At 47.4% G+C, this 25,792-nt stretch overlaps 2 protein-coding genes across 2 annotated transcripts; both read right to left on the bottom strand.

The window, feature by feature from the left end:
- Positions 1–4,545: 4,545 nt before the first annotated feature.
- LOC117053902 (zinc finger protein 420-like) lies at positions 4,546–6,538 on the bottom strand. The gene has a single exon (XM_033162226.1). It carries the CDS (start codon positions 6,494–6,496, stop codon positions 4,907–4,909), a length of 1,590 nt encoding a protein of 529 aa, XP_033018117.1. The 5' UTR covers positions 6,497–6,538; the 3' UTR covers positions 4,546–4,906.
- Positions 6,539–21,652: 15,114 nt separating this feature from the next.
- On the bottom strand, positions 21,653–24,204 carry LOC117053901 (zinc finger protein 624-like). Its single transcript, XM_033162225.1, has 4 exons — positions 24,005–24,204; positions 23,697–23,950; positions 23,325–23,522; positions 21,653–23,174 (listed from the first exon to the last, which is right to left on the bottom strand). Exons 1-4 carry the CDS (start codon positions 24,184–24,186, stop codon positions 22,069–22,071), a joined length of 1,740 nt encoding a protein of 579 aa, XP_033018116.1. The 5' UTR covers positions 24,187–24,204; the 3' UTR covers positions 21,653–22,068.
- Between the last annotated feature and the right edge of the window lie 1,588 nt (positions 24,205–25,792).

Raw genomic sequence — 25,792 nt, 5'->3', positions numbered from 1 at the left:
AGCAGCTTTGTACACCCTCAGATAATAGGGGGGCCCGTTACAGAGAGAGCACCCCCAAAACACCCCCGGTTGCGTCACAAAATGAGTTGTACATGGAAATCAGATCACACTCCGAGTTCATGTTTTGGCAACATTACAAGTCTGTCAATCGGGATGCGTGGCGATTCCCGCTCACTGCCTTTTCCTGGCCAGCCTGAGAGATCATTGGAAAGGGTGGATTTCTTGACTCCAGAATCCACCATCATCGCAGGACCGTTTCATTCAGGCATAGAGATCCGCTCCTGGGACAAGTCTGCTTGGGAGTCAGGAGGCTGACGGGGGTCAGACAGGGCTGCTGTTTTGCTCTCTTTACTATTTCAGCTCAGGTTTTACTGGCAGAAGTTATATTTCATCAAGAAATGGGTGGATTAATTGAGGGAACGGGGCTCAGCGAAAGCATCCGCTGTAAAGAGACAAATGCGTATACTTTGTAACCATCCACTGAGTTGTGTTGCAAATTCCATTTGCAGAAAGGCTCCTATTGTATCACCTGCGGCTACATGCCGGAGTTTGGGTCTGTTTGCGGAAATGTGTCTGTGTAAATCCCCGTGCATTTATAATGGCAAGACATCAAATCCCATGAGATCCACAAGCACCAAAACCATAAGCCCACCTAGGAGGTAACAGAGACTTTCCTCTGCATACTCCCAAGGTGCTCCAAACGAGAGTGAGAGTATCTGAAAATTCCCTATTACCAGTAATATACTGCCCCTTTTTGGAAAGCAGCCATTGAATGTTATCAGATTGCCCTTGGGTTTTTGCCTCTGTCATTCCTTTTCTAACTTTTCTTCATATTCTCCGTTTTGAATCTTTGTTGTTACTGTATTTCAGAGACAGGATCTGTTTGCAGAAATGGGCCCAGATTCCTCTGAGACAGATAGCACTCCGTTGGACACCAGAGAGAGGCTGCTGAGTAAGGAAGGAGTCCGTTCTCCGTTTGGTCCCTTTCCGTGGATATCAAAACTAATCCATGGGTTATTTTCATTTTGAGGGGGAGGAAGACACTTGGGGCCAAGAACACCAAGGAATTTTTAACCCTGCAAAGCTAGCTGTCCAAAGCTGGATGCCTAATAAAGATAACAACAACAACAACAACATGTTTTTTGTACGGAATTGGCAGGGCCCCCGCCCCCTTGCTCTGCCCCTGACCCACCCTGTGGAATGCCCTCCCACTAGATTTCAAAGAGAACAACTACCAGACTTTTAAAAGACATCTTAAGGCTGCCCTGTTTAGAGAAGCTTTAAATTTCTCATGAATTATTTTATTTTACTATTTTGTTGGAAGCCGTCCAGAGTGGCTGGGGAGGCCCAGCCAGATGGGCGGGGTATAAATAATAAATTATTATTATTATGAGCCAAGTATCAGCAGGATAGGGGCCATGTGTTTATGATGGCAAGACATTAATTAATCCACAAGCACCAAAACCATAGTGGGAGCGCGTTCCACAGGCCAGCCACAACAACCGAGAAGGCCCTCTGCCTGCTTCCCTGTAACTTCACTTCTTGCAATAAGGGACCTGCCAAAAGACCCTCGGAGCCGGACCTCAGTGTCCAGCCTGGAGAATGTGGGTGGAGACACTCCTTACCTTCTACTGGGCTGAGACCATATAGGGCTTTCAAGGTGAGCAGCAACACTTTGAATGGTGCTCTGAAATGGACCCGTCCACAGCTGTAAAATCAGTATGAATGTAATATGCACTGTGTTCCTCTGGTAGGAAAACTCCCTGGCAGCATGATTGATTAAAAAATTCTGGGACTATGGAAAAATACTACCTTCCTCAAACCCCAGAATAAGCAGGAGCTCTGGGTTTGCCCCATGGGGTTCAAGATGGGCCCACCAGGAGACTTCCCTGGTACCTACAGCCCCTCCTTCCCTCTCTTGAAATTAGAATTCACAGTGGTCAGAAACCCTATCAGTGCTTGGAATGTGGGAAGAGCTTCAGTCTGTTACGGAAATTACTGTGGGGGGGGCATCTTTAAATTTAAATGTTACAAATAATAGACCTTCGGACACAACTGAACGACTGAACAACAAAACTAAGTGTAAAGTATAGACCACTATTGACGAAATGTTTTCCCCAAAGTGCTAGAATGCCACAAGAAACATGTGTGATATTCTATGTCCAGCTATGTGCGCTGCTATATTTGTGAATGGCCTTAAGAGGCATGATGACATGCAAGTCCCTTTCAGGATTATATAAACCCACACATCTAGGAGGGGGATACCAGGTTATTATTTAGTGCATATCTATAGAACATACGAGACCAAAGGGGGGGGATATGTCTATGCCTGAATGGTAGTTAAGTATGGAGAAAATATTTGCGGTTCTTACGGAACCTAAGCAAATTTATCTCCAAAGGGGGGACATGTTGCAGAAATTACGGTGGGGGGCACATCTTTAAAGTTGTTAAATGTTACAAATATTGTGCATAAATGTATCCTTTCGACTTGACAGCTCAGGGAAGTTACTTAGATTTAAAAATGATATAAAATCAATTCCTTTGCCAGTTTCCTCTATTCCAATGCTATTTTGCCCTTGAAAAAGGGACTCCAGGAAGTGCCCAGAGGTGACAATTGCTGAGCTGATTGTTGGCCAAGGAAAGCCTAATTCCATCACCAGACTTGCCCGGGGGTCCAAACATGCAAAGGAATATTGTACTTTGGATGGTGGGACTTCAGAGGTGTTTGCCTATGCTAATCTTATACCTGGGTCTTGCCCTGAAATGGCTGTTTATGCTAATCTTGAACCAAGGACTTTTCTGGACATGTTTGCCAAGGTTAAACTGGTGTAACCCCTGTCTACCCCTCCCCTTTTGTGACATGTCAGTGGTGTAAAGATGATGTATCAATGATGCTGTGCGAACTGTATCCTGGGATGTGTGGGAAGTTTTAAAAGTCAGTGTCGCCCCATCCTCTTTGAACCTGTTGCGCAATAAACTTTGATGTACGCTATTTTGCTCCGGTTGGTGGCTGGACTCCTTCCTTTATTCCGCAGGGACCCACGGGCTCTGCCCAACGAGCTGGATGACTGAGCAGCCTCACAACTAGATTTTTCCATAACAGCAGGATATATTCTGTCTTCTAGGATTATGATAATATTTTATTCTCTTGTTGATTATGCTGTTTTAAATGTGCATTTTATATTTTCCCTCCTTTGGCAGTACAGTGGAACCTTGTGTTACGGACAGGCTCCATTCCAGAGGCCCATCCATAACACAGAATTGACGCAAGCTGAAGCGCTGCGTCTGCACACACGTGTGGTGCGATTCAGCACTTCTGTGCATGCACGAGCGGCGAAACACAGAGGTAACCCGTTACAGTACTTCTGGGTTACCACGGGACACAACACAAAAACACGTAACCTGAAGCGGACACAACATGAGGTATGCCTTATTTTCTTCTGAAAGAAGTTGAACAGCGACACCCCCCCAAAAGAAAAAATCTCGGTAAGGTATTGAAAAGTCCTTTCCCATTCCCAATATTGACTGCCTGTAATAAAATTGTTGGACTCTTATCTCCTCCTGGCTCCTGAGTATTATTGGCCAGACCTAGGAGTTTTTAAAGCCATTGGTGTCATACAACATTTGGTGCCGTGACTCAGATAAATCGAGGCTTTCTTTGAACCCACCCAGCTGTGGGTGCCTCAACCAAGGGAGCAGCGCCCTCCCCCCCAGTTCCCTATGTGTCTCAGGAAAAGGGGGGCTGCTCTGTGTCTTTTGCTAGCCGTTAAATTGCACGCTTTTTGGGGGGAGTTTTCTTTTTGTGTGTTTTGCATTGGCACTTGTGTATCCAGCTCAGCCAGGGGAGCTAGGGCTGGAGGGCCAGGTGTGTGTGTGTGTGTGTGTGTGTGTGTGTGTAAACCACCCCCCAGGCAACAACAGCGTCCAGCTCTGTGTATGTCTACGTATTGTCTCAAGCTCAGCCAAGAGGGCTGTGAGGAAAGGGGGGGGAGTTTTCTCACTTTGTGTTTTGCTTGAAGGCTCGTGTCTGGCTGAGGGCCGGGGGCTGCAGAAATCAGGCTCTCTGTTCCCTTGCCACAACTGTGAGTTTTCTGCCCAGGACTGGTGGGCTGTGCAGCCGGGGGGGGGGGGCTTTTCTTTACAAGTCATTTCTTTCTATAGGCTTTCTCACTGTGGGCCTTAGTGGCAGGAGGCTACCACCTTTTGTTTTGTCTGCAACATGTCGGAAGTGCAGGGAGTCCCTCTCATGTAACAACTCAAGCAGCAGGACGTAATGGGAGGGTCACTCTCACAGGAGGAATGACCAGTGTTATAAGAGTACAAAGGGGTCCTTCTCCGGGAGGGAGCCCAGGCCTCTGGTACAGCGCAATTTGAAGCCCTTACCGGCTAGTCCGACACTGCCTTCAATAGTTCATTACTGTTCAGTTTTACAAATAAACAACAGAACTTCAAATACACATCATGCTTTTAAGACTGATTTCCTGCTCAGTTGATTGCTGTGAAGAAAAGAAGAACACATTCTGCACACCATACATCTAAATGGGTTCTTCCCTCAGAATCCCTAGATGTTCCTGAAACACTCCATTATAACTAAAGCACTTTCTGCAATCTTTCCATTTAAACTGCTTCTCTGAGTTGTTGATTTTTTGTAGGGTTTCAACTCTAAAAGTTCTTCCTGTTCATAAGTCTGTTGATGTAGAACTTCCAGTAGGACTGAACTTCCACATACTTTACTGACATTCATAGGGTTTGTCTTTTGTGAGAGTTTGCTGACATAAATCAAGGATTCCACTCTGACTGAAGCTCCTTCCACATGTGATACATTTAAATGGATTCACCCATGTGTGTCTGCAGATGTTTTCTAAGATTTCCACTCTGACTAAAGCTCTTTCAACACTCCATACATTTAAATGGTTTCTCCCATGTGAGTCCGTTGGTGTTTATTGAGGTTTCCACTCTTACTGAAGCTCTTTCCACACTCCATACATTCATGGGGTTTTTCACCGGTGTGAGTCTGCTGGTGTAATTTAAGGTCTCCATTCTGACTGAAGCTCTTTCCGCACTCCATGCATTCAAATGGTTTCTCCCCTGTGTGAGTCCGTTGGTGTATTCTAAGGTTTCCAATCTGACTGAAGCTCTTTCCACACTCCATGCATTCAAATGGTTTCTCCCCTGTATGAATCCGATGATGTATATTGAGGTGTCCACTCTTACTGAAGCTCTTCCCACACTCCATACATTTATATGGTTTCTCCCCTGTGTGAGTCTGGTTATGCATAATGAGGTGTCCAATCTGACTGAAGCTCTTCCCACACTCCATACATTTATATGGTTTCTCCCCTGTGTGAGTCCGTTCATGTATATTGAGGTGTCCACTCTTACTGAAGCTCTTTCCACACTCCATACATTTATATGGTTTCTCCCCTGTGTGAGTCCGTTCATGTATATTGAGGTGTCCACTCTGACTGAAGCTCTTCCCATACTCCATACATTTATATTTTTTCTCCCCAGTGTGAGTCTGGTGATGTTTATTGAGTTGTCCACTCACACTGAAGCTCTTTCCGCACTCCATACATTTATATGGTTTCTCCCCTGTGTGAGTCCACTGGTGTAATTTAAGTTGTCCATTCTGACTGAAGCTCTTTCCACACTCCCTGCATTCAAATGGTTTCTCCCCTGTGTGAGTCCGTTGATGTATTCTAAGGTTTCCAATCTGAATGAAGCTCTTTCCGCACTCCATGCACTTAAATGGTTTCTCCCCAGTGTGAGTCTGGTGATGTTTATTGAGTTGTCCACTCACACTGAAACTCTTTCCACACTCCATACATTTATATGGTTTTTCACCCATGTGAGTCCGTTGATGTGATTTAAGTTTATCACTCCGACTGAAGCTTTTTCCACACTCCATACATTTATATGGTTTTTCCCCTGTGTGAGTCCACTGATGTATATTGAGGAGTCCACTCTGACTGAAGTTCATCCCACACTCAGTGCATTTATAAGGTTTATTCCTTGTGTGAGTCTGGTGGTGTCTTTTGAGGTTTCCACTGTTACTGATGCTCTTCCCACACTCCGTACATTCATATGGTTTCTCCCCTGTGTGAGTTCGTTGATGTGTTCTAAGGTGTCCACTCCGACTGAAGCTTTTCCCACACTCCATACATTTATATGGTTTTTCACCTGTGTGAGTCCGCTGATGTCTTCTAAGGTGTCCACTCCGATTGAAGCTTTTTCCACACTCCATGCATTTAAATGGTTTTTCCCCTGTGTGAGTCCGTTGATGTAAATTTAGGGTTCCACTCCGACTGAAGTTCTTCCCACACTCCCTGCATTGGAATCCTTCCTTGCCCATTTGAGTCCGCTGATGTGTTCTAAGTTTTCCTCTATCAGTGAAACTTTTTCCGCTCTCTATACCTTTAAATGGTTTTTTAGCTATGTGAGTCTGTTGATGTGAACTTAAGTGTCCACTCTGACTGAAGCTTTTTCCACACTCCATACATTTATATGGTTTTTGCCCTGTGTGTGTCCGTTGATGTAAACTTAAGTTTCCACTTTGACTGAAGCCTTTCCCACACTCCATACATTTATATGGTTTTTCACCTGTATGAGTCCGCTGATGTCTTCTAAGGTCTCCACTCCAACTGAAGTTCTTCCCACACTCCCTGCATTGGAATCCTTCCTTGCCCATTTGAGTCCGCTGATGTGTTCTAAGTTTGCCTCTATCAGTGAAACTTTTTCCGCTCTCCATGTCTTTAAATGGTTTTTCACCTGTGTGAGTCTGTTGATGTGAACTTAAGTGCCCACTCTGACTGAAGCTTTTTCCACACTCCATGCATTTAAATGGTTTTTGCCCTGTGTGTGTCTGTTGATGTCTATTTAGGGTTCCACTCCAACTGAAGTTCTTCCCACACTCCCTGCATTGGAATTCTTTCTCGCACATATGAGTTTGCAGATGTCTTCTAAGTTTTCCTCTATCAGTGAAACTTTTTCCGCTCCATACCTTTAAATGGTTTCTCCCCTGTTGGAGGTTATTGATATGGGAAGCATATTCCACATTTCACACATTTTAATTTCTATTCCTAATGAAACGATCTTGAATTCTGACTGTCTTCTCCATCACCTTCTTCAGAGTGGGAGGAAAGGAAATCCTGTTTTGTTTTAAGGAAGAGAACAAAGGAAAAGAGCCATTAGCACCTTCTCTTATTTCAACATCTTCTACATTCTCCCCTGTCCTACCCATATTCCCAGTTTCTAGGAAATGAAAAATGTCATCAAATGATAGTAATGCATCAGCCACCTTTCATAATCCTCAATCATTGTTAATAATGCAGCATGATCTTGGAATATAGCCTTTTGAAATCAATTGTTTCTTCACAGGAAAAGTTGCTGCTCTCTGTCTATGAACAGGCCCTCTCTTTCTCCAGTTCATCGTTCCTTTGGACATTTCCCATCCTCTGCATCATAATCCTCCATCCATCCCAATTTCCACCTCTAGATCTTCATGAATCACCAGCACAGTCCCATTGGCCTCAGGAGATCCATATGGACCGTTCTGTGAGACCCAGGTCTACCTCTTTCCAGGGTTCAGTGCTTGGGGTCAGCTGAATGGGTGCTCAGGGAAGCTCCTGTTCCTGGAGATGGACCTCCGTCTACATGCTTCATGTAGGAAACACCCACCCCAATGGTTCTTTGGGCTGGGTGTTCATCAGTATGCGGATGATACCCAGCTCTACCTCTCTTTCAAATCAGAACCAGTGAAGGCCGTGAAGGTCCTGTGTGAGTGCCTGGAGGCGGTTGGAGGATGGATGGCGGCTAACAGATTGAGGTTGAATCCTGACAAGACAGAAGTACTGTTCTTGGGGGACAGGAGGAGGGCAGGTGTGGAGGATTCCCTGGTCCTGAATGGGGTAACTGTGCCCCTGAAGGACCAGGTGCGCAGCCTGGGAGTCATTTTGGACTCACAGCTGTCCATGGAAGCGCAGGTTAATTCTGTATCCAGGGCAGCTGTCTACCAGCTCCACCTGGTACGCAGGCTGAGACCCTACCTGCCCGCGGACTGTCTCACCAAAGTGGTGCATGCTCTGGTTATCTCCCGCTTGGACTACTGCAATGCGCTCTATGTGGGGCTGCCTTTGAAGGTGACCCGGAAACTGCAATTAATCCAAAATGCGGCAGCTAGACTGGTGACTGGGAGTGGCCGCCGAGACCACATAACACCGGTCCTGAGAGATCTGCATTGGCTCCCAGTACGTTTCCGAGCACAATTCAAAGTGTTGGTGCTGACCTTTAAAGCCCTAAACGGCCTCGGTCCTGTATACCTGAAGGAGCGTCTCCACCCCCATCATTCAGCCCGGACACTGAGATCCAGCGCCGAGGGCCTTCTGTCTGTTCCCTCACTGCGAGAAGCAAAACTACAGGGAACCAGGCAGAGGGCCTTCTCGGTAGTGGCGCCCACCCTGTGGAACGCCCTCCCATCACAGGTCAGGGAAATAAACAACTACCTGACATTCAGAAAAAACCTGAAGGCAGCCCTTTTTAGGGAAGTTTTTAATGTTTGATATTGTTGTATTTGGTTTCTGTTGGAAGCCGCCCAGAGTGGCTGGGGAAATCCAGCCAGATGGGCGGGGTACAAATAATAAATATTATTATTATTATTATTCTTTATTATAATGATGGGCTGCCTGATCGCATGCCGAAAGGAAAATGGATAACTGTTCTTAGTGAAAACGTCAACCTTGAATATGTAGTATTGATTTATTGATGGCCTGAAGTTGTGGTATTTTTGGAGCCATCAATTAATTCCTGTTCTGTCTCAAATATCATAATTATACGATGTTTTAGGGGAGCATTAGTACCTTTGGTGGGGGACATGTCATTCACCTTCTCGGGTAACCTATCCACCTTTTGTCCCCACCCTGCACTCAGCTCTCACCTGTGGCTTCCAGAAGCTGTCAGCATGCAACAGGGGCCGTAATCCTAGGAACGACTTCAACAGACCAGCTAAACCAGGTGACGAAAACTGATGGGTCTCAAATCTTTGGTGGGTTGGGGAATTCCACTGCAGGTGAAGCCAGGCCCTGGTGGTTGGAGAGGATGAGAACGACAGTGAATCCCACAGTCAAGAAGGGAGATTGTGCCCGTGTTGCAGAGGGAAGTAAAGGGCAGATGGGGCTCGTCAATTGGGGAAGGGAGCCCATCGAGAAAGGGAACTCTGTTCCTAAATCTTCACTGCCTCTTTAGTTATTGTCGGGAGAAGAAAAGGCTATGGAGGAAAACCTGCACAAATCCAGAGTGGAGTCTCTAAGACGGTTGGATGGTGCCCTGCACACCACCTTCCAGCAACTCCTGCAGCCAAGCTGGTGCCAAACGTACTGCTCTGCTTTCCTTGGGACCATACCAGCCAGGCTAAGGAGGGGGTCTTGTTCTCTAGGCAGCCCAGGACCCCCAAACACACTGCCCAGGCTTCCATTGCTGCTAAAACAGCAGTTTCAGACAGAGAGATGAGCTCAGACTTGTGTATTAACCTATGGTCTGTGTGTGGTTTGGGAGTTGCACTGTTGGGGAAAGAACAGCGCTGTCCAGGGTTGTAAAGACTGTGGAGAGGATAACTGGGTGCACCCTTCCCACTTTGGATCAAATCTATGGAGGGTGGATTTGATTTAAATCAAACTGATTTAAATCACTAGTCAGTAAGGCTTGATTTAAATCACAGTTTTCTACATAAAGACTAATTCTTGCTTGTATGACTTTAATATGCAAGTAGATGAAGATTTTTAGAATAACAACTTTTCATATTAGTTTTTTTTATCCCCAGTTTAATAGGTTAATCATTCATATTTGGACAACTTTTCTGTTGTACTTAGGAAGGAGAAAAATAATCACTACCTTAATGATAGCAATTTAAATGGATTTATTAGATCCATTCCACTCCAAACAATCAGAAAAATATTGTTTCTATTCTATTCACTGAACTTCTTGAAACTTAACACTGAAGGGGTTGATTCTGTATTCATAGGTTTGTAGAATAATAGGATTAAAGTCTTTTTCTCAACTCTGTTCATGTTATAACATTTTTGCTATCAAGAAGAGGCATGTGATTTTCAAAAATCATTGATTTTTATCCACCCTGAGTCTATGCCTCCAGGTGCTATAAGAAAGCAACAGATATTGTGCAGGATAGTGTGCACCCCGGAAATGCAGTCAAATGATCTCTTTCAGCTTCTGCCTTCTGGAAGGAGGTATAGGGTCATAAAGACCAGGACTAGCTGCCTGAGAAATAGCTTCTACGCAAGAGCAATTTTGGTTTTGAATGCAGCAAAAGGCAGTGTGTGAGGGAGGGTCTGTACTCAGATATGGGGCATAAGAGTTTTAGGGGGTAAATCAGGAGGGGTATTAGAGGTTTTAGGGGGTCGTTTATGCATAGCTGGGATGGGGAGCGGGTCATAGAATGATAGAGTTGGAAGAGACCCCAAGGGCCATCCAGTCCAACCCCCTGCCAAGCAGGAAACACCATCAAAGCATTCCTGACAGATGGCTGTCAAGCCTCTGCTTAAAGACCTCCAAAGAAGGAGACTCCACCACACTCCTTGGTAGCAAATTCCACTGCCGAACAGCTATGTCAATATGTATTTTTTTGCATAGCAGGTGAATGATTGTTGTAAATTTGATGTAGATGTTCAATGTCGTTGTTCTGCATTGGACAATGACAATACAGATTATCTATCTATCAGTCTTTCCGATGTGGAATAAGCAAAACAGAAGCATTTTTTTACATCATATGTCACTTTAAAAGTATTGGAAATATTTTCTTTTGATGGAAAGAGCACCAATTATCTGATGGCCCCTTGAAAGCTAATGAAAGTATTGTGCCTGGAGCTTTCGGGTGTGCAGGACCATGAAACCTCCTGCCACCATGACCCTTCCTTTTGGGTTTCAGGCCTCATAATGGGACTGAAACTGCACTGGTTGTGCTGCTTGATGATCTCCGGTGGGCTAGAGGCAAAGGGGGAAGCTGTTTACTGGTTCTGCTGGATCCCTGTGGCTTTGGAGACCTTTGATCATGGTATCCTTCTGGACCCCCTAGGGGAGTTGGGAACTGGGGGCCCCGTTATGCAGTGGTTCCCAGAAAGTGATGTTGTGGGATGAGTGTTCAGACCCCTTGATGCTCCCTTGTGGGGTGTCTCAGGGCTCCGTCCTCTCCCCCATGCTTATTAATATGAAGCCACTGGGAGAGATCATCAGGGGGTTTGGGATGGGTGTTCACCAGTATGCGGATGATACCCAGCTCTTCCTCTCTTTTAAATTGGAACCAGTGAAGTTGGTGAATGCCATGTGTGGCTGTTTGGAAGTGGTTGGAGGATGGATAGCAGCTAACAGATTGAGGTTGAATCCTGACAAGACAGATGTACTGTCCGTAGGGGACAGGGGGCAGGCAGGTGTTGGGGACTCCCTGGTCCTGATGGGGTAACTGTGCCCCTAAAGGACCAGGTATGCATCCTGGGGGTCATTTTGGACTCACAGCTGTCCATTGAGGTGCAGGTTAATTCTGTGTCCAAGACAGCTGTCTGGCAGCTCCATCTGGTACGCCGGCTGAGAACTTACCAGCCTGCAGACTGTTTCTCCAGAGTTGTGCATGCTCTGGTTATCTCCTGCTTGGTCTACTGCCATCTGCTCTACATGGGGCTACCTTTGAAGGTGACTTTGAAACATGCTACTTATCCAGAATGGGGCAGCTAGACTAGTGACTGGGAGCAGCCACTGAGACCACATAACACTATTCCTAAAGGGTCTTCCCTGGCTCCCAGTGCATTTCTGAGCACAATTCAAACTGTTGGTGCTGACCTTTAAAGTGTCTGTGGGATGTGAAACACAAGAACAGTCAAGTACAACATCCCTAGAGTGGACATAAAAGGGGGTGTCTGGACCAGCCAGTCAGAACTTCCTGTTTCTCCTAGGCTGGGACAAACTTCCTCTCCATGTGTCTAGTGGTGGGCGTCACCTCACCTGCCCAGGTAACAAAAGAGCAGGACTGGCCTGTCATCTCTCTCTCTCTCTCTGACCACATTCATCGAAGAAGCAACATCTGCTTAGCCTAAGATGCTTTGTCCAGCCACGAGAGAACAAAGGAGCGATCTCCTTTTGAGATAGTTTCCAGGTGTATATTACTTTTGTAACTTAAGTCTGCCTTCTGGGATCCATTTGTGTACAGAATGTGTAAGTAAACTCTTTTTTATACTTTTATAGAAGACTGTGTAGTGTCTATCTTTTTATGAGGGAAATTAACAAGGAAACTTATTTTAGAGACTTTAGCGAGTTGAGCAAACACATCCGCTGTGCAAGTGTAAAAAGGGGAATGTTACTCTGCTAAATTGTACAACTTGCTAACACAAGTTGGAAAGGATATAATCAAACATTATTTCCTCTCCTGCATCCCTGAACATTTCCACAGCCTCATGGTTGCATTTTTATGCATAGAAGAGCACATAGCGATAATTCCTAACCTATTGGTTCAAGAAAGTTCTGGTAGTTTTATTCTGTATAATTCAAAGCTGGTGTTTTCTGTAGATCAGGGGTACGCAAACTAAGGCCCAGGGGTATAAATACTATGATGATGATGATGATGATGATGATGACGATGATGATGATGATCTTGTTGGGGTTTTTTTTTAGTTAATTTGGAGTTTGTAGGTGGCGCTGTGGGTTAAACCACAGAGCCTAGGGCTTGCTGATCAGAAGGTCGGTGGTTTGAATCCCCACAATGGGGTGAGCTCCCGTTGCTCGGTTCCAGCTCCTCCCCACCTAGCAGTTTGAAAGCACGTCAAAGTGCAAGTAGATAAATAGGTACCGCTCTGGCGGGAAGCTAAACGCCGTTTCCGTGCGTTGCTCTGGTTTGCCAGAAACGGTTTAGTCATGCTGGCCACATGACCTGGAAGCTGTATGCCGGCTCCCTCGGCCAATAAAGCGAGATGAGCGCCACAACCCCAGAGTCAGACATGACTGGACCTAATGGTCAGGGGTCCCTTTACCTTTTACTGCTATATCAGCTCATGAAATGTTATAGGTTGAGAAAATCACAGGGTAGCCGTAAACAATAATCCCCCCCACAAACTCTCATTCACTTACAGTCTGTAAATTTGGGGTGGTCACACACTTCACCTGTGCTAATACTGGCAGTCTTTGGCCTACATAGGCACAACCTGTGTGTAGAGCCTCCAGCCACAGGTACTGTATCATGAAAATGTGTCCTTTGAATGGAAAGGTTCATTCAGTCGTCATCGGACGATGATGGATTGTATCTCAGATTGTCAGCCACTCTGACATTCCTACAAAGAATAAGAGGAACAGAAATGCTTTTGACTTCTATATCAGTCCTGAGAGCAATCTCATGGACTCTGCACCCCTGTTTCTGATGATAGGTGTACATTATCCTCATCCTCAATGAACCATACAGTAGAAAAGACACAAAGATGGAAGTCTGAGACAGAGGAAAAGGTTTCTGGCTGCTTCCTGGGTGGGATTGTGGAAAAAAAAGAGCTGCTTTCAAGAAGGCCTCTCCCCTCCTCTCTTCCTCTTGGGATTTCCCCTCCTTGCAGGAAGGAAGTGGTGGGGGAAATGGACCCCCCACTATTTAGGGATCCCTCTCTGGTCACATTGAAAGGCTGGCCGATTCCTGGGTGGGAGAGAGAGGCCAAGGCAGTCCCACCGGAGAATGCCCGCACACGCCATGATCGAGACGTCCCCCCACAGACAGGTCTTCCTATATCTCTCCCCCCCCATGCTGCCCTTCCCTGCCCCAGGGGTGCCCCCCTCCCTCTCTCCCGGACTCTCCCCTGCACCCAGAGGCTCCCTTAGCACCGCTCACCCTGCGCCCCCATCTCTCCAGCCGGAGGGGCCACCCCAAGACAAGCAGAGGAGGCACAGGGGGGTCTCTATCGCTCGTGCCCGTTAATCCTTTCGTGACCCACCTCTCTCTGCGCGGAGCCCCCAGCTCTCAAGGGATGCCAGTGCGGGGGACACGGGGCGATGGGATCCTCATGGGGACCCCTGCGCATAGCTGTCAACTTTTCCCTTTTCTTGCGAGGAATCCTATTCGGAATAAGGGAATTTCCCTTTCTTAAAAAAGGGAAAAGTTGACAGCTATGCCCCTGGGTAAGGGCCCCATCACTGCCCCTGCCAAGGCGCCCAAGGGGGCAAGAAAAGCCCCCTTCGCAGCAGCACCGTGCAGGGATCCAGGCCCTGCCGACGGGACCCACGAAAGGCGCTTTTGAGGACCTGGCGGGGGGGGGGGGGTCTCTGTGTCCTTCTCTCCCTTCTCTCCCGCCCCTTTACCTTTTTTTCCTTGCTCGCGATTCTCCTTTCCTTTCCTGCAAAATCCGGGGGGGGGGTCCCCTCCCCTGACGCCCCCTCCTCCCCTTTCCGAAAGCGAGCGCCCCTAGAGCTACGAAACTCCACTTCCGGGAGAAGCAGGCAGTTTGGGAGGGGGGGGGGCTCTCCCCTCTCATTCCGGAAAGAGAAGCAGAACTGCGAGTAGGAGGAAGAGGAGGAGGAGAAGGAATGGGTGCAACGTATGGGGGCGGAATTTGGGGTTGTGGGGGCGGGCTGTGAGAATGGTGTGCCAGTAGGAGAGGGGAGGGATTGAGGGGGGAGAAGAAGAATGTTTCCCCCCTTCCATTTTCTTTCTGGGGATCAGGAGAGCGGGGGAGGGGCAGATCCCGGCAATCCAGCTGCAAAGTGGGGTCCTTCCCCCACAATGTTTACATTCCGAAATCCTTCACTCCCCCACCCCACGCCATGAGATTAGATCCGTCCGTGTTTTAGGTATTGGTGCACATTGAGTAGCGGGTTGGGCTCTGTCACTCCTGTGTTACGGAAAAAATGGGGTTGGGCTTTTGCACACACACACACACACACACACACACACCCGACATCCAGGTAAAATTCATCCCATGTGGCTCCGTCACAGGTAACACAATGAGGCCAGTAAGAAAGCAAAGCCAGCTGTTGATCTGTTTGCGCGCAGAGCCCCCACCCCCCATGCAAGGAGTGAAGCAGCTCAGAAGCAGCTTTGTACACCCTCAGATAATAGGGGGGCCCGTTACAGAGAGAGCACCCCCAAAACACCCCTGGTTACGTCACAAAATGAGTTGTACATGGAAATCAGATCACACTCCGAGTTCATGTTTTGGCAACATTACAGGTCTGTCAGTCGGGATGAGTGACGATTCCCGCTCGCTGCCTTTTCCTGGCCAGCCTGAGAGATCATTGGAAAGGGGGGATTTCTTGACTCCAGAATCCATCATCGCAGTCCCGTTTCATTCAGGCATAGAGATCCGCTCCTTGGACAAGTCTCCTTGGATCATGTGGATCATCAATGGATCATCCATGATGTCATACCTGTCTCACGGAGGGGGCGGGTCTGAGGAAGAATCTCCTGCTACGTGCCTGGGGGAGTCAGGAGGCTGACGGGGGTCAGACAGGGCTGCTGTTTTGCTCTCTGTACTATTTCAGCTCAGGTTTTACTGGCAGAAGTTATATTTCATCAAGAAATGGGTGGATTCATTGAGGGAACGGGGCTCAGCGGAAGCATCCGTTGTAAAGAGGCAAATGTGTATACTTTGTTACTATCCAATGAGTTGTGTTGCAAAGGCCATTTGCAGAAAGGCTTCTATTGTATCACCTGCGGCTACATGCCGGAGTTTTCCTCTTTTTACGGAAATGTGTCTGTGTAAATCCCCGTGCATTTATAATGGCAAGACATTAAATCCCATGAGATCCACAAGCACCAAAACCATAAGCCCACCTAGGAGGTAACAGAGACTTTCCTCTGCATACTCCCAAGGTGCTCCAAACGAGAGTGAGAGTATCTGAAAATTCCCTATTACCAGTAATATACTGCCCCTTTTTGGAAAGCAGCCATTGAATGTTATCAGATTGCCCTTAGGTTTTTGCCTCTGTCATTCCTTTTCTAACTTTTCTTCATATTCTCCGTTTTGAATCTTTGTTGTTACTGTATTTCAGAGACAGGATCTGTTTGCAGAAATGGGCCCAGATTCCTCTGAGACAGATAGCACTCCGTTGGACACCAGAGAGAGGCTGCTGGGTAAGTAAGGAGTCCGTTCTCCGTTTGGTCCCTTTCCGTGGATATCAAAACTAATCCATGGGTTATTTTCATTTTGAGGGGGAGGAAGACACTTGGGGCCAAGAACACCAAGGAATTTTTAACCCTGCAAAGCTAGCTGTCCAAAGCTGGATGCCTAATAAAGATAACAACAACAACAACAACAACAACAACAACATGTTTTTTGTACGGAATTGGCAGGGCCCCCGCCCCCTTGCTCCGCCCCTGACCCACCCTGTGGAATGCCCTCCCACTAGATTTCAAAGAGAACAACTACCAGACTTTTAAAAGACATCTTAAGGCTGCCCTGTTTAGAGAAGCTTTAAATTTCTCATGAATTATTTTATTTTACTATTTTGTTGGAAGCCGTCCAGAGTGGCTGGGGAGGCCCAGCCAGATTGGCGGGGTATAAATAATAAATTATTATTATTATGAGCCAAGTATCAGCAGGATAGGGGCCATGTGTTTATGATGGCAAGACATTAATTAATCCACAAGCACCAAAACCATAGTGGGAGCGCGTTCCACAGGCCAGCCACAACAACCGAGAAGGCCCTCTGCCTGCTTCCCTGTAACTTCACTTCTTGCAATAAGGGACCTGCCAAAAGACCCTCGGAGCCGGACCTCAGTGTCCAGCCTGGAGAATGTGGGTGGAGACACTCCTTACCTTCTACTGGGCTGAGACCATTTAGGGCTTTCAAGGTGAGCAGCAACACTTTGAATGGTGCTCTGAAACGGACCCGTCCACAGCTGTAAAATCAGTATGAATGTAATATGCACTGTGTTCCTCTGGTAGGAAAACTCCCTGGCAGCATGTTTGATTTAAAAATTCTGGGACTATGGAAAAATACTAACTTCTTCAAACCCCAGAATAAGCAGGAGCTCTGGGTTTGCCCCATGGGGTTCAAGATGGGCCCACCAGGAGACTTCCCTGGTACCTGCAGCCCCTCCTTCCCTCTCTTGAAATTAGAATTCACAGTGGTCAGAAACCCTATCAGTGCTTGGAATGTGGGAAGAGCTTCAGTCTGTTACGGAAATTACTGGGGGGGGGGACATCTTTAAATTTAAATGTTACAAATAATAGACCTTCGGACACAACTGAACGACTGAACAACAAAACTAAGTGTAAAGTATAGACCACTATTGACGAAATGTTTTCCCCAAAGTGCTAGAATGCCACAAGAAACATGTGTTATTTTTATGTGATATTTTATGTCCAGCTATGTGCGCTGCTATATTTGTGCATGGCCTTAAGAGGCATGACATGCAAGTCCCTTTCAGGATTATATAAACCCACACATCTAGGAGGGGGATACCAGGTTATTATTTAGTGCATATCTATAGAACATACGAGACCAAAGGGGGGGATATGTCTATGCCTGAATGGTAGTTAAGTATGGAGAAAATATTTGCGGTTCTTACGGAACCTAAGCAAATTTATCTCCAAAAGGGGGACATGTTGCAGAAATTACGGGGGGGGGGGCACATCTTTAAAGTTGTTAAATGTTACAAATATTGTGCATAAATGTATCCTTTCGACTTGACAGCTCAGGGAAGTTACTTAGATTTAAAAATGATATAAAATCAACTCCTTTGCCAGTTTCCTCTATTCCAATGCTATTTTGCCCTTGAAAAAGGGACTCCAGGAAGTGCCCAGAGGTGACAATTGCTGAGCTGATTGTTGGCCAAGGAAAGCCTAATTCCATCACCAGACTTGCCCGGGGGTCCAAACATGCAAAGGAATATTGTACTTTGGATGGTGGGACTTCAGAGGTGTTTGCCTATGCTAATCTTATACCTGGGTCTTGCCCTGACATGGCTGTTTATGCTAATCTTGAACCAAGGACTTTTCTGGACATGTTTGCCAAGGTTAAACTGGTGTAACCCCTGTCTACGCCTCCCCTTTTGTGACATGTCAGTGGTGTAAAGATGATGTATCAATGATGCTGTGCGAACTGTATCCTGGGATGTGTGGGAAGTTTTAAAAGTCAGTGTCGCCCCATCCTCTTTGAACCTGTTGCGCAATAAACTTTGATGTACGCTATTTTGCTCCGGTTGGTGGCTGGACTCCTTCCTTTATTCCGCAGGGACCCACGGGCTCTGCCCAACGAGCTGGATGACTGAGCAGCCTCACAACTAGATTTTTCCATAACAGCAGGATATATTCTGTCTTCTAGGATTATGATAATATTTTATTCTCTTGTTGATTATGCTGTTTTAAATGTGCATTTTATATTTTCCCTCCTTTGGCAGTACAGTGGAACCTTGTGTTACGGACAGGCTCCATTCCGGAGGCCCATCCATAACACAGAATTGACGCAGGGGCGTCGCTGGGGAGGGGCGTCGCTGGGGAGGGGCGGTGGGGGCGGTACGCCCCCAGTGATAGGGTGAGCAGCGGCAGGTGGGGGTGACAAGCGGCGGCCCCACCCACGCGCCGCCGCTCCCTCCGTCACCCCGGGAGCAGCAGCGCTGCACGGACGGGGTGCTCGCTCGGCCAAGCGAGCACCCCGTCCGTGCAGCGCTGCTCCTCCCAGGGTGACCGGTGGTGCGTGTGGAGTGGTGGGAGGGGCCGCCGCATGTCACCCCCACGCACCGCCGCTCGCTCCATCGCCCTGGGAGCAGCAGCGATGCTGCTCCCGGGGCGACGGAACGAACGGCGGCAAGTGGGGTGACAAGCGGCGGCCCCACCCACCACTCCCACGTGACGCCGCTCCCTCCGTCACCCGGGAGCAGCAGCGCTGCACGGACAGGGTGCTCGCTCGGCTGAGCGAGCACCCCGTCCGTACAGCGCTGCTCCTCCCAGGGTGACCGGTGGTGCGTGTGGAGTGGTGGGAGGGGCCGCCGCATGTCACCCCCACGCACCGCCGCTCGCTCCATCGCCCTGGGAGCAGCAGCGATGCTGCTCCCGGGGCGACGGAACGAACGGCGGCAAGTGGGGTGACAAGCGGCGGCCCCACCCACCACTCCCACGTGACGCCGCTCCCTCCGTCACCCGGGAGCAGCAGCGCTGCACGGACAGGGTGCTCGCTCGGCCGAGCGAGCACCCCGTCCGTACAGCGCTGCTTCTCCCAGGGTGACCGGTGGTGCGTGTGGAGTGGTGGGAGGGGCCGCCGCATGTCACCCCCATGCAACGCCGCTCGCTCCGTTGCCCTGGGAGCAGCAGCGATGCTGCTCCCGGGGCGATGGAACAAACGGCGGCAAGTGGGGTGACAAGCGGCGGCCCCTTCCACCACTCCCACGCGACGCCGCTCCGCTCCCTGCCCGCTGGGCTCAGGGAGCAGAGCCCGGCCGGGGGAAAGGACAGGGGCAGGCCAGCTGGCCCAACCCCTCTCCTTTCCCCAGGACGGCTCCGCTCACGGAGCGCAGTGGGAGAGGGGCGGGCCAACTGGCCCGCGTGGAGGCATTGTTCCGTGCGCATGCGTCATGACGTCATGCGCACGGAGCGACGCCCCGCCCCCATGGGTGCCGCTGGGCTTGCCGCCCCCAGCAGCCCGGCGGCCAGCTACGCCCCTGAATTGACGCAAGCCAAGGCGCCGCGTCTGCACACACGTGTGGTGCGATTCAGCACTTCTGTGCATGCACGAGCGGCGAAACACAGAGGTAACCCGTTACAGTACTTCTGGGTTACCGCAGGACACAACACGAAAACACGTAACCTGAAGCGGACACAACATGAGGTATGCCTGTATTTTCTTCTGAAAGAACTTGAACAGCGACACCCCCCCCCCCAAAGAAAAAATACATTCTGGATATATTCTGTCTTCTAGGATTATGATAATATTTTATTCTCTCGTTGATTGTGCTGTTTTAAATGTGCATTTTATATTTTCCCTCCTTTAGCAATACAGTGGAACCTTGTCAAAACAAAATCGAAAATTCTTTCTAGTAGCACCTTAGAGACCAACTGAGTTTGTTCCTGGTATGAGCTTTCGTGTGCATGCACACTTCTTCAGATACCTTGTGTTACGGACAGGCTCCATTCCGGAGGCCCATCCATAACACAGAATTGACGCAAGCTGAAGCGCTGCGTCTGCACACACGTGTGGTGCGATTCAGCACTTCTGTGCATGCACGAGCGGCGAAACACAGAGGTAACCCGTTACAGTACTTCTGGGTTACCGCAGGACACAACATGAAAACACGTAACCTGAAGCGGACACAACATGAGGTATGCCTGTATTTTCTTCTGAATGTTTTCTTCTGAAAGAAGTTGAACAGAGACACCCCCCCAAAGAAAAAAATCTTGGTAAGGTATTGAAAAGTCCTTTCCCATTCCCAATATTGACTGCCTGTAATAAAATTGTTGGACTCTTATCTCCTCCTGGCTCCTGAGTATTATTGGCCAGACCTAGGAGTTTTTAAAGCCATTGGTGTCATACAACATTTGGTGCCGTGACTCAGATAAATCGAGGCTTTCTTTGAACCCACCCAGCTGTGGGTGCCTCAACCAAGGGAGCAGCACCCTCCCCCCAGGTCCCTATGTGTCTCAGGAAAAGGGGGGCTGCTCTGTGTCTTTTGCTAGCCATTAAATTGCACGCTTTTGGGGGGGAGTTTTCTTTTTGTGTGTTTTGCATTGGCACTTGTGTATCCAGCTCAGCCAGGGGAGCTAGGGCTGGAGGGTCAGGTGTGTGTGTGTGTGTGTGTGTGTGTGTGTGTAAACCACCCCCCAGGCAACAACAGCGTCCAGCTCTGTGTATGTCTACGTATTGTCTCAAGCTCAGCCAAGAGGGCTGTGAGGAAAGGGGGGGGAGTTTTCTCACTTTGTGTTTTGCTTGAAGGCTCGTGTCTGGCTGAGGGCCGGGGGCTGCAGAAATCAGGCTCTCTGTTCCCTTGCCACAACTGCGAGTTTTCTGCCCAGGACTGGTGGGCTGTGCAGCCGAGGGGGGCTTTTCTTTACAAGTCATTTCTTTCTATAGGCTTTCTCACTGTGGGCCTTAGTGGCAGGAGGCTACCACCTTATGTTTTGTCTGCAACATGTCGGAAGCGCAGGGAGTCCCTCTCGTGTAACAACTCAAGCAGCAGGACGTAATGGGAAGGTCACACTCACAGGAGGAATGACCAGTGTTATAAGAGTACAAAGGGGTCCTTCTCCGGGAGGGAGCTCAGACCTCTGGTACAGCGCAATTTGAAGCCCTTACCGGCTAGTAAAATGACAGAGACCAGACCAGAATTCTAGCGAAAAGCAAGGTGGCTAGTTAAGCCTGATCTTTATTAAAAGCTGTTGCAACAGGGTACTCCCCCCACACACAAAGGATGGGGGGAGACCCAGAACAAAGGTGTGCCTGCCCTTATATAGACAATTTAAATTGCCCGCCCTGGAGTATTGGAACAGATATCAATATATCACCCAGGGCTAATCCTCACTCAACACCAGCAATCCAGATTCTCCCTCTCTATCTAAGGTGTACTTTACACCTTAGATTATACTCACATTGTCTGACACTGCCTTCAATATTTCATTACTGTTCAGTTTTACAAATAAACAACAGAACTTCAAATACACATCTAGATTTTCAGACTGATTTCCTGCTGAGTTGATTGCTGTGAAGAAAAGAGGAACACATTCTGCACACCATACATCTAAATGGGTTCTTCCCTCAGAATCCCTAGATGTTCCTGAAACACTCCATTATAACTAAAGCACTTTCTGCAATCTTTCCATTTAAACTGCTTCTCAGAGTTGTTGATTTTTTGTAGGGTTTCAACTCTAAAAGTTCTTCCTGTTCATAAGTCTGTTGATGTAGAACTTCCAGTAGGACTGAACTTCCACATACTTTACTGACATTCATAGGGTTTGTCTTTTGTGAGAGTTTGCTGACATAAATCAAGGATTCCACTCTGACTGAAGCTCCTTCCACATGTGATACAGTTAAATGGATTCTCCCATGTGTGTCTGCAGATGTTTTCTAACATTTCCACTCTGACTAAAGCTCTTTCAACACTCCATACATTTAAATGGTTTCTCCCATGTGAGTCCGTTGGTGTTTATTGAGGTTTCCACTCTTACTGAAGCTCTTTCCACACTCCATACATTCATGGGGTTTTTCACCGGTGTGAGTCTGCTGGTGTAATTTAAGGTCTCCATTCTGACTGAAGCTCTTTCCGCACTCCATGCATTCAAATGGTTTCTCCCCTGTGTGAGTCCATTGATGTATTCTAAGGTTTCCAATCTGAATGTAGCTCTTTCCACACTCTATACATTTATATGGTTTCTCCCCTGTGTGAGTCCGTTGGTGTATTTTAAGGTTTCCAATCTGACTGAAGCTCTTTCCACACTCCATGCATTCAAATGGTTTCTCCCCTGTATGAATCCGATGATGTATATTGAGGTGTCCACTCTTACTGAAGCTCTTCCCACACTCCATACATTTATATGGTTTCTCCCCTGTGTGAGTCCGTTCATGTATATTGAGGTGTCCACTCTTACTGAAGCTCTTTCCACACTCCATACATTTATATGGTTTCTCCCCTGTGTGAGTCCGTTCATGTATATTGAGGTGTCCACTCTTACTGAAGCTCTTCCCACACTCCATACATTTATATGGTTTCTCCCCTGTGTGAGTCCGTTCATGTATATTGAGGTGTCCACTCTGACTGAAGCTCTTCCCATACTCCATACATTTATATTTTTTCTCCCCAGTGTGAGTCTGGTGATGGTTATTGAGTTGTCCACTCACACTGAAGCTCTTTCCGCACTCCATACATTTATATGGTTTCTCCCCTGTGTGAGTCCACTGGTGTAATTTAAGTTGTCCATTCTGACTGAAGCTCTTTCCACACTCCCTGCATTCAAATGGTTTCTCCCCTGTGTGAGTCCGTTGATGTATTCTAAGGTTTCCAATCTGAATGAAGCTCTTTCCGCACTCCATGCACTTAAATGGTTTCTCCCCAGTGTGAGTCTGGTGATGTTTATTGAGTTGTCCACTCACACTGAAGCTCTTTCCACACTCCATACATTTATATGGTTTTTCACCCATGTGAGTCCGTTGATGTGATTTAAGTTTATCACTCCGACTGAAGCTTTTTCCACACTCCATACATTTATATGGTTTTTCCCCTGTGTGAGTCCACTGATGTATATTGAGGAGTCCACTCTGACTGAAGTTCATCCCACACTCAGTGCATTTATAAGGTTTATTCCTTGTGTGAGTCTGGTGGTGTCTTTTGAGGTTTCCACTGTTACTGACGCTCTTCCCACACTCCGTACATTCATATGGTTTCTCCCCTGTGTGAGTTCGTTGATGTGTTCTAAGGTGTCCACTCCGACTGAAGCTTTTCCCACACTCCATACATTTATATGGTTTTTCACCTGTGTGAGTCTGCTGATGTCTTCTAAGGTGTCCACTCCGATTGAAGCTTTTTCCACACTCCATGCATTTAAATGGTTTTTCCCCTGTGTGAGTCCGTTGATGTAAATTTAGGGTTCCACTCCGACTGAAGTTCTTCCCACACTCCCTGCATTGGAATCCTTCCTTGCCCATTTGAGTCCGCTGATGTGTTCTAAGTTTTCCTCTATCAGTGAAACCTTTTCCGCTCTCCATACCTTTAAATGGTTTTTTAGCTATGTGAGTCTGTTGATGTGAACTTAAGTGTCCACTCTGACTGAAGCTTTTTCCACACTCCATACATTTATATGGTTTTTGCCCTGTGTGTGTCCGTTGATGTAAACTTAAGTTTCCACTTTGACTGAAGCTTTTCCCACACTCCATACATTTATATGGTTTTTCACCTGTATGAGTCCGCTGATGTCTTCTAAGGTCTCCACTCCAACTGAAGTTCTTCCCACACTCCCTGCATTGGAATCCTTCCTTGCCCATTTGAGTCCGCTGATGTGTTCTAAGTTTTCCTCTATCAGTGAAACTTTTTCCGCTCTCCATGTCTTTAAATGGTTTTTCACCTGTGTGAGTCTGTTGATGTGAACTTAAGTGCCCACTCTGACTGAAGCTTTTTCCACACTCCATGCATTTAAATGGTTTTTGCCCTGTGTGTGTCTGTTGATGTCTATTTAGGGTTCCACTCCAACTGAAGTTCTTCCCACACTCCCTGCATTGGAATTCTTTCTCGCACATATGAGTTTGCAGATGTGTTCTAAGTTTTCCTCTATCAGTGAAACTTTTTCCGCTCCATACCTTTAAATGGTTTCTCCCCTGTTGGAGGTTATTGATATGGGAAGCATATTCCACATTTCACACAATTTAATTTCTATTCCTAATGAAACGATCTTGAATTCTGACTGTCTTCTCCATCACCTTCTTCAGAGTGGGAGGAAAGGAAATCCTGTTTTGTTTTAAGGAAGAGAACAAAGGAAAAGAGAGCACATCAACCGCCATTAGCACCTTCTCTTATTTCAACATCTTCTACATTCTCCCCTGTCCTACCCATATTCCCAGTTTCTAGGAAATGAAAAATGTCATCAAATGATAGTAATGCATCAGCCACCTTTCATAATCCTCAATCATTGTTAATAATGCAGCATGATCTTGGAATATAGCCTTTTGAAATCAATTGTTTCTTCACAGGAAAAGTTGCTGCTCTCTGTCTATGAACAGGCCCTCTCTTTCTCCAGTTCATCGTTCCTTTGGACATTTCCCATCCTCTGTATCATAATCCTCCATCCATCCCAGTTTCCACCTCTAGATCTTCATGAATCACCAGCACAGTCCCATTGGCCTCAGGAGATCCATATGGACCATTCTGTGAGACCCAGGTCTACCTCTTTCCAGCGTTCAGTGCTTGGGGTCACCTGAATGGGTGCTCAGGGAAGCTCCTGTTCCTGGAGATGGACCTCCGTCTACATGCTTCATGTAGGAAACACCCACCCCAATGGTTCTTTATTATAATGATGGGCTGCCTGATCGCATGCCGAAAGGAAAATGGATAACTGTTCTTAGTGAAAACGTCAACCTTGAATATGTAGTATTGATTTATTGATGGTCTGAAGTTGTGTTATTTCTGGAGCCATCAATTTATTCCTGTTCTGTCTCAAATATCATAATTATACGATGTTTTAGGGGAGCATTAGTACCTTTGGTGGGGGACATGTCATTCACCTTCTCGGGTAACCTATCCACCTTTTGTCCCCACCCTGCACTCAGCTCTCACCTGTGGCTTCCAGAAGCTGTCAGCATGCAACAGGGGCCGTAATCCTAGGAACGACTTCACCCGGCCAGCTAAAGCAGGTGAGGAAAGCTGATGGGTCTCAAATCTTTGGTGGGTTGGGGAATTCCACTGCAGGTGAAGCCAGGCCCTGGTGGTTGGAGAGGATGAGAACGACAGTGAATCCCACAGTCAAGAAGGAAGATTCTGCCGATGCTACAGAGGGAAGTGAAGGGCAGATGGGGCTCGTCAATTGGGGAAGGGAGCCCATCGAGAAGGGGAACTCTGTTCCTAAATCTTCACTGCCTCTTTAGTTATCGTCGGGAGAAGAAAAGGCTATGGAGGAAAACCTGCACAAATCCAGAGTGGAGTCTCTAAGACGGTTGGATGGTGCCCTGCACACCTCCTTCCAGCAACTCCTGCAGCCAAGCTGGTGCCAAACCTACTGCTCTGCTTTCCTTGGGGCCATACCAGCCAGGGTGAGAAGGGTGTCTTGTTGTCTAGGCAGCGCAGGACCCCCAAACTCACTGGCCAGGCTTCCATTGCTGCTAAAACAGCAGTTTCAGACAGAGAGATGAG

This window comes from Lacerta agilis, chromosome 10, assembly GCF_009819535.1.
Source record: "Lacerta agilis isolate rLacAgi1 chromosome 10, rLacAgi1.pri, whole genome shotgun sequence".
Lineage (NCBI taxonomy): Eukaryota > Metazoa > Chordata > Lepidosauria > Squamata > Lacertidae > Lacerta > Lacerta agilis.
This window is presented reverse-complemented; position numbering and strand designations above follow the sequence as displayed.

Bases quoted from the DNA above. Each gene is read 5' to 3' on its own strand.
- LOC117053902 (XM_033162226.1), bottom strand. From the start codon at position 6,496: ATGGAGTGTGGAAAAAGCTTCAGTCAGAGTGGACACTTAAGTTCACAT.
- LOC117053901 (XM_033162225.1), bottom strand. From the start codon at position 24,186: ATGTGCGAGAAAGAATTCCAATGCAGGGAGTGTGGGAAGAACTTCAGT. The intron at 23,523-23,696 runs ATCAACAGACTC...ATTTACATCAAC, and splicing joins GAGTGGACACTTAAGTTCAC to GGACTCACACAGGGGAAAAA. The intron at 23,175-23,324 runs GTACGGAGTGTG...GGACTCACACAG, and splicing joins AGGGGAGAAACCATATGAAT to GGGAAAAACCATATAAATGT.